At 36.3% G+C, this 9,219-nt stretch overlaps 1 protein-coding gene across 1 annotated transcript; it reads left to right on the top strand.

Moving 5' to 3' along the window:
- The first annotated feature begins 6,869 nt into the window (after positions 1 to 6,869).
- Positions 6,870 to 7,539, top strand: LOC109019428 (myrosinase-binding protein 2-like). The gene is made up of 2 exons (XM_019001711.2): positions 6,870 to 7,100; positions 7,250 to 7,539. Exons 1-2 carry the CDS (start codon positions 6,995 to 6,997, stop codon positions 7,468 to 7,470), a joined length of 327 nt encoding a protein of 108 aa, XP_018857256.1. The 5' UTR covers positions 6,870 to 6,994; the 3' UTR covers positions 7,471 to 7,539.
- The last annotated feature ends 1,680 nt before the right edge of the window (positions 7,540 to 9,219 follow it).

Here is a 9,219-nt window from a genome sequence, read left to right as displayed (position 1 = left end):
TGTGTTTTTCTATGAGCATTATTGGGCATATTGAAAGATGATGTCTTTGCTACCATCAAAAGCTTCTTCTGCAATGACTATCTTTTACGAGTGTTGAGGTAAGGTGATCCCCTTTCCCCTTCATTATCGGCTCTGAATGTTTTTCTAGATCTTCTTAGGGAAGAACAACAAAGGAACATGAAGGGAGTCAAAATTAGCAAGAATTCAACTCTAGCCAACCATCTAATCTTTGCTGACGATCTAATCATTTGTTGTCATGCCACCAACAAAGTAGTGAAAACTATATCATATGTCCTCACCATATATGAGACGTCGGGTCAAATCACTAATAGGGGAAGTCCAACATTCATTTTAGTAAAAACACACAGCATTCCCTTGTGATAACTATCTCAAGTCCATCTTAGCCTTAAAAAGGCACGTTCTAATGCTAAATAGTTGGGGCTCCCAATTTATCTGACTTGATCCAAAAAGAGACTTCGCAAATATCACTGAAAAGGTCCAAGCCAAAAGATCCAATTGGAAGGTGAAAGCACTCTCCCAAACTAGAGGGACCACACTCACACGTACACATGCATTGGGTTGAGTAGTCGCATCCACCTTGCACGCATCCCATGCCGAGCATACAATCAACCACCACCACCAGTACTATCACGACACCATGTTTTCTAACCACATTCACTTATTTCATAGCCACCGAGGTTCGTTGGAGTTGCCTTTCAATCAACCCTTAAGTTGCACGAAAGTAGGGTTTCAAAACCCTAACTCGCTTCGCCTCTACCCTCCTTGGGTGTTTTTGAATTCTCCTAGGTAATTACCCTTTTCCTTTGCAATATAAATTAAATGCATAAGCATATCATGGAATATTAGCATAAAATCAAGGGAGAGAGCTCACTCGAGATTAGAGTTAACGAGATTACATCTCATTAGCGTTGGGTGTTGGAGGATTTAGGAGCAAAACATTCAAATAGAGCAAGTTAAATTGTCTGGAAGTGTTAAAGAGAGGGTACATACCTTAGGTTGATGATTTTAATGGTTGATTTTGCATGAGAGATGTTCCAAACTCAAGAATGATTCAAATTAGGGTATGTAACACAAGGAACTTAAGTTTTGGGGTTAAATTGAGTGCATCTCGACATGCAATGTTGCATACATCTCATTGGTGTTGAGTGTTGGAGGATCTAGGAGTGAAACATTCAAATAGTGAAAGTTAAATTGTCTAGAAGTGTTAAGGAGAGGGTACATACCTTAGGTTGATGATTTTAATGGTTGATATTGCATGAGAGATGTTTCGAACTCTAGATTGATTCAAATTTGGGTATGTAACACAAGGAACTTAAGTTTGGGTTAAGTTGTGTAACACAGGAAGGAGATCAAGGTTATAAAGTGAGCGATGTATTAAGATTTACAATCCTTAGAGGGACTGGGCGTTACAGAAGAATTCTCAACCCTAATCAATCTCTTAACATTCCTTTAGAAGATACTCATTCATTCTTTCTTTTAATTTGCAATTATATCCATGGACATGATCTAGCTCCTTAGGGACAACATTTACCATGGTCAAACTCTCTTAGACATGCTTGAGTTGATCAACAGAGTAAAAAAGGCAGCATAAAAAACCATGGTAAAAAATCAAGAATCCGCCACATGAGAAAAATGACATCCACCTACACCGAACACTACGAGCTCAACTTCAACATGGCTATCTGAAGCAACTCCCTCATGGTGCTTGCTACTAGCCACAACTTCAAAGGCATTCCCCTCCATACTTGGACGAAGAAACATTATTCGAATGATCCATCTGTGGGCAAAGCGAAAGCAGCCTTGCTTGCAATCACTGAAGCATAAGCCATGGAATGGTAGAACATCATTTTGGAATTAGATTCACTGGATATGTCATTATGGCCATCCAATACAATCATTTATCAACTAACTAGAAGATCGCCTCACATATCCAAGACATAACAATGGGCCTCATAGCCTTGCATCCTAGGTGGCCCAAAATAAATACGGAGGAAGTGAAGGAGAGGAAGACACACAAATTTACGTAGTTCGGCATGATGCATATGTCCACGGGCGTTTGGGGAGGGGAAATCCACTATAACATGGTATTTTACAATCTCTTATAACTTCTCATTTCTTATTGTACAATAGGAGTCAGAGATCTATTTTGCGGGAGGAGATATTATCTCTAGAGTCCTCGTCGCGAGGTTGAAGAAGCTGAAGAAGAAGTTGTCCAAGTCCCCCCCAAAAGTCATCTGGTAGCCCCTTTATTCTCTGCTCCTCCCTTACTTTATGTCCCATCTTCTCTCTTTTACCTCACATTTTCACTTTTCCTCCTGACACCCTTTCTTTTCTTAGCCTTTGTCCCCTTATTCCCTCTTCTTCCTCTTTCCTTGTCTTTGAGTGGAGGTCCTTTGGTGGGCTAGGCTTTGTTATTTGGGCCAGACATATTTTATCCATTCTAATTCCTTTTAGACATCTCTACCAAAATCTTGTACCAAGCGATTTGGTTTCTCAATAAAACTTTGGATTTCAGTGTTTAATCAAGGCTGGTTACTAGTTAGTTAATTTTCTTACATAGCAAAGCTTATATTAATTGTTGCCTCCATTGACATACATGTTTTTCTGATAGAACTTAATAAAATGATTATGCAATGCTTTCAAAATTTAATAACCTATTGAGAGAATTTTAGTACCTTTTTTATTGAAGAAAACTTTTCTTTCAAAAGAATATTTTCATATCAATTTATTTTCTAGTTATTTATTTTTAAGACTGTTCATCTGGGTTGGGTTTTTTTTTCTAGTTTGGAACGAATTCAGGCCGGAACCCAGGTTGCAAAACCCGGGTACACCCGGAACCCGTTAACTTTTTTTTTATTTTTATAATTTAAGCATTCTTAATTTGAGGGGCATGCCACATAATTGGTTTACTAGCTAGATTAATTAATGGAATAACGCTTGATAACATCGATCAAGGAAATCTGAACTTACATAAAGCTTGTCTAAAAGGAAGACAAAAGAAATATCTTTGCTTAAAGCCTGGCATGCATGGAGCTAGTGATGGGGGATTAGACGTACACTAGTTGTGCATATGATGCTTTTGATAGCTATATATACTTTCTAAAGATCTGTACACATGATAATATAGACGATGATCATGTCAATGATCAATTAAAGGAATCCAATCAAATTAAGAATGCTTAAATTAAGGACTGTCAAAAAATCAAAACATTCAAACTAAAGGGGAAAAAACAAAAATAGAACTTGGAATCTGGGTTTTATCCTGGTTCCGGCCCGGGTCTAACCCTAACTAACCCAATTTGGGTTTGGGCCCGAGTTTGAAACCCAGATTCCGGTTCGAATACACCTGGGTTCCTAAGTCAAAACTTGGATAAATAGTCCTATTTATTTTAGCTAATTTTTGCAGTCATTGTATGCAGATCTTGGCTCTACCACCACTTAGATCTCTCTTTTTAAAAAGGTCTCGAAGTGAACGGAGGAGCCCTATTTCCTCATGTCCACTTCTCCTCCTTCCTCCACAATTTTATTTTTATTTTTATTTTTTATTTTATTTTATTTTTTAAAAAAATTTTATAGGTGTTTTCCACCTCTAGGTGAGGATGATCCATTTGTTGCTTTTTCATGGCTACCTATGTGCAGCACGTGCCCCTAGTTGGTTCTCTGGCAGCTAATCTTCAAGCCAGTTGAGTAGTGCATGAAAGAAAAGGTGTGTGAACGATCGCACTTACCACTGTTCATCCAGCCGATTTTTTTCTCGGCCCGGTCCACAACCGAGATAATTATGTTCTTATCTGAGGTCTTGAGATGATTATCAATTCAAATTTTACCTAGTCCAATAATCGAATTATCCATCCACCCATATCAGGGGCCAAGTACGGGTACACGAGGCGTGTACCGGATCTAAAATCCGATACACGCAACCTGAATTTATTTTTTAAAAACTTAAGTTATGTCCAATCCAAGTACAAGTTAGATTTTCGAGTACAAGCCAAATCCCAAGATTTAAAAATAAAAATAAAAATAAAAAAAGAGTGAAGTTTCTTTTTATGCAAAATTTGGTCTACCCGGATACTTGGATTTCGGGTTTCAAAAATCCGAATTTTTCTAAGTACTGACCTAGGTTAGCTTGGGTGGGTACCTGAGCCACGTTACATACCTGGAACTGAGTTTGGGTATAATCAGATTCCAGCATCCGTACTCAGGTGAACAGTACTGACCAAAACTGCAATTCCAGCTCACATGTTGCCATGTCTCCATGCATGAATCATTACATGCTTCATTCTTATTATCTTCTTGATTTTTAGGTCATCTTGGTCCAACATGTGGTACCTCTCCACTACGGTTACATGTATCCTACCTATTAATACCAAGGGTATTGTTACTCAGCTCCATGAGTTTGCCCCTTCAAATTTACCACTAGTAAAATTGTACTTTTTATTTATTTATTTCAAACATTTTTTAAACATATTTAAACATTTTATAAAAAAAAATACACTACTTCACTAATAGTCAATTCCTTAACAATTAAAAAAATAAAAATAAAATAAAATAAAATAAAATACTAGAGTGATAACTTTGAGGTGGCAAACTCATAGTCAGTTTCCAGGAACACGTCACAAGCATTAGTCGGTGGGGGTGGCACTGCAGGGACCTCAGCCCAAAGGCCTCTCTCTGATGGGTCCAAGGGCTCCAAAGGGAAAGATTCCACCAGCACCTCCACACCAATAGCATAATGGGACGCTTCCATCGGAGTCACTAGGACGACGGGACGATGGTCCTTAGACATAGTCGACGCCCGCCCTTTTGGAATCAGGGCTCCAGAAAGGGGCCCGTTGTTAACCCCAGCCTCCTCCAAGTGAGGTCTCTTCCCCTTGCCTAATGGAGAAGGATCCAAGGGGCGCTTTCGAGCAGAAGTGACTCGAGGCCGGGCAAGAGCCACCGTTTCATCAAAAGGAACATGACTGAGGGGAGACAAAAAAACCCTCAAACTCTCATCGGAAAGAAGGGCTTCCAAGAAGACATTGTTGGGGTTCTTCTTCATCCACTCCCTAATGATAATGATACGTTGCGACTCGGCAGGGATAGCAATCGGACGCACTGCCTTATCTTTCGGAATCCTTCCCCAATCAGTTTGAATTGGTAACCCACAACGATTCACTTGACCCACCGGGAACTCCCATCCATGGCCAAAAATGAAAAATAACTTTGGAAACCAGTCCTTCACCTTGTGATATCGCGACTCTAGGTTGATAAGAGCGTGCATCGCCCTGAAGTTGCAAAAATGAAAAACTCATTTTTTTTTCTTATTATCACTATTAGTTTGTTATCATGATGGCAAGCATATGCAGAATCATTCATTAACTACAAATGATTATTAAATTTCTTAATAAACTACAAAAATGTACAATTACCAGACAATAATACTGCTAGAAGTTTGGATCAATCTTCATTGTTTCCAAAATATCATAATTCCATCTCTAATTTATAGTGGAAAAGAAATATCACAGCCTATAGTTAATGCGTCTTGTTGTATAGTCATTGCAATTAATAAAAAAACAGAATGGAAAATAAATCTGAAAAGAAGATGCCTCATATATAATTAAAAAAAAAAGTGTTACATTCTTTTTTATTTATTTTTTTTATTTTTATTAATATGACCTGAAAGTGTAGCGATTCATCTAAGAACACTCTCATTGGATTGTGCAAATGTAAATAAAGTGAAAAATTTGGCTAATAGAGCATAAAAATGTGCTGCATTGAATTATGTAAATGTAAACAAAAATTAATTTTAGCTACAGTAAAAACAAGTCTTTGGGTCAGATTTGGTGTTTACTGTAGCTAGACCAAAATAATAGAATAGCCAAATGTAGTAAAAAAAAAAAAAAAAAAAAAAATACAACGATGCTCTAAGCAATAAACTCAGATGGACTAGTAGTATTTTCCTTCCTTTGAATATGGATTCAGAGGTAGCCGACTTGAATTTCTCCGTTGGAAGCTGGTTTAAAATAGTCAACCACAACCATTAGTTCTCAATCGATTTGATGGATCAAAGAAACCGTTAATTGTTTTGACAGACCCGGCCAGCTTTTTTTGAGGCACAAGAAGATTTTAATCTACTTTGTTGATTCTATTTGGGAAATTTATATTTGGAGCTCGCCTCCTCCTATTCTAATATCCCCCTTTGTAATTAATGCAACTTTGATTTTTAAGAAAATAAAGCATGGCCAAGTCATTTTATTATTACTTACTAAAAAAATATTTAAGGCCTGTGATAAAAACAAAAAAATGTATCCAATCATCATGTTGGAGTAACAAGGAAGGTTCTCAAATCGTCACAGCCATCATCATTGAGATATCAGGATCCCTAATGGACACCCACATTGATTTCTAGTTCTCAGGGGTTAATCCTGATCTTACGAACACAATATAATTGTGTGTGGATGTTGAGATAAGTTGTAAATAGTAATATTTTATGGGTTCCATTGAGATGAGTTTAACTTTTTTGTGAAAAATTAAAAAAATAATTTGTAGTTTATTATAATTAGCAGCAATTTTTCATCTGTTTAAATGGCAAACACTATCAAGTACTTATTGACCAAGTATCTATATTAACCGACGTGAGAATGACCTTAATTTCTAGTGGGATTAGATTAGAATAAATCCAGATGGATATGTCCAATCATGAATCATCTACCGAAAACCACATATATAACAACTCTCCAACCACTCAACAACCCATATCAAAGGTTTATTTGTTCTATACCTATATACTTGACTTTGCTTATGAAAACGATTAAATAAACAAACATTATGAGTACTAGTTTTCAGTTTTTTAACCAGAATGTACCTTAAACATGGCCAGCTAGCTAATGTGAACTGTGAAGTCATCTCTCTCTCTCTCTGCACCCCCTTGGATTACTTGTATTAGAGCTCTCAGAACCCCATAATAGAGCATTAGTTTTTCCAACAAATAATGGAGAGAACCTTTGTGTTGATATGCTTCTTCTGGGCCGTCCTCACAATCATCACACCAACACTTATTCTCCTGTCAGAGAATTCTAAGCTCTTGGATTCAAATGGTAAGAGACACTGCGAGGGTTGCAAGTTTTACAGTTCTTTTAACATTATAGATTCTGTGTACGTATTAGCTTGGTGCTTTGGTTTCTTTGCATTACTATATATGCTGTTTTGTCAAAATGAATGACATCTTTTGGCTCAAAATTTTCAGGTGAGAAAAGTGAAGGAGTGGAGGCTCAGCCTAGAAGAATGATGGGATTTGCAGATCAGAAACGTCCAAGCAAAGCACCAATACCTCTACCATTAATGGAGGCACCGGCTCCGGCTCCGGCTCCGGCACCTGCTCCAGCACCGGCAGTTAAACAAGCCTCGAATCCAGCTTTGCGAGCCAAAAGATCAGCTATCTCGACTATTTCTTTAATGGAGCAATGATAGTACTATTGGTGATAAGTCTTAAGATAAAGCTAAAGATTAAGACTAAGAACATGCCCAGGCGCTACCTTGGAGATAGACACACTGAGTTGTAGATATATATATATATATATATATATATATATATATATACACATATATATATATATTTATATATAACCCTAGCTGCTCATAGAAGAGTGCTGCATTGCTTTAAGCTTATAAAGGGAACCTTTGTTTCTTTGCGATAGGGGAAAGAAATTAATTAAGGGTGTGGATTGTCCAAGCAGATTGGGTGTAAACTGGTGTATCATTCACTTGTTTATGCACGGCTTGTTTCTTCATTAATACTACGAAGATTTTGTAAACTGGCTTGCAAGTAGTTTGAAGGCAGGCTGTTCTGACCATTCTGCCTCTGCTTCTTTGCAAATCTCTCTGTTTGGCCTAGAAATCGATCCCTTCCATTTAGGTATTGTAATACCGATCATACCAATATTGTTTGGTCTTGTTTGCGATGAATTTGTTCGGCTCCGAAATTAACGCACTGTTTTAATTAAAAAAAATTATTTATTAGTATCCAATTATTTCCTATAAAAATAATTATTTCTTGTTAAAATATATCTATTTTTATTATAAATAATTATTATTATTATAAATAATCAGTCACATATATTTTTTTTATATTTTAGTGCTCGGACATTCATGCTGGGACTAAAGATTTCATCCTTAAAAACTCACCATGCATAGAGCCGCCCAAAGTAAAGTAGAACTCATCTGATCCTTCTTTTCCCATCTAACCCACAAAAGATATGATTTGTAATTATTTTACAATTAATTGTACAATTTTATTAAAAAATATTTTTACTTTTACGTAATTATCCTCCACTGAAATAGAGTTTTGAAATAGTTAGTACTTAAAACAAATTGTAAATTTGTCATTTCCAATCATATATTGCTTCTTTTATATTCAATGTTAGAAACAATCAGATGCTTTTTGGCAATTAAAGAGCCACACATGATGCCCTACCGACAGCTTCACGTACAATAGTCTAATTGTCACGTACGTACGTACGTACGTAAAGCGTGGCTTCAACAAGACTTGTGCTTTGCTTGACCATACATATCTTCCAAAGCCGAGCGTGTGTCTCACGCACTGCAGCATATTACCATATCTAATCACTTTCGATCTACAGGTGCCAGTACTTCACTCATCCTCCAAGCCTTAGTTCAAGGGAGCAATGATACCCATGATACTCATCTTACATTATAGTGTTTGTCTCCTGATCTATTGTTACAAAAGCAAAAATCGTTTCATCCTAGATATGAGTGCGTTGTTTCTTACCACCCTAGGAATCTTGTACTTCACCCTTGAGAGCATTGGTATTGACTTCATCAAAAGGTTAACCAAATATAAAATACGATAAATTTCATCAAAAGAGAGCTGTATTGGATTAGCCAAAAAGATAAATGTGAAACTTTGAGCTACAGTAAATGTATAGGTTTTTTCAAATTTGAAATGCTACTGTTCACTCATCAAATTTATTTTTTATTCACTTTTAATCTCTAATGGTCTTTTTTATTCACGTTTAATCTCCAACTGTCTTGTAATAATAATGTAATAATCAAATTAAATTATTAATTAACATATGATTAGTGTAATTATAAAATATGAAAAAAAAATAATATTATATTATTATTTTGATGAATTCAATATCTAATTCAATGTAGAGTTATGGATAAGGAAATTTTAGATATATGGAAAATATGTAC

The sequence above is a fragment of the Juglans regia genome, chromosome 6 (assembly GCF_001411555.2).
Source record: "Juglans regia cultivar Chandler chromosome 6, Walnut 2.0, whole genome shotgun sequence".
In the NCBI taxonomy this organism is placed as follows: Eukaryota; Viridiplantae; Streptophyta; class Magnoliopsida; order Fagales; family Juglandaceae; genus Juglans; species Juglans regia.
The sequence above is the reverse complement of the archived record's forward strand: the minus strand, read 5'-3'. Positions and strand labels throughout refer to the sequence as shown.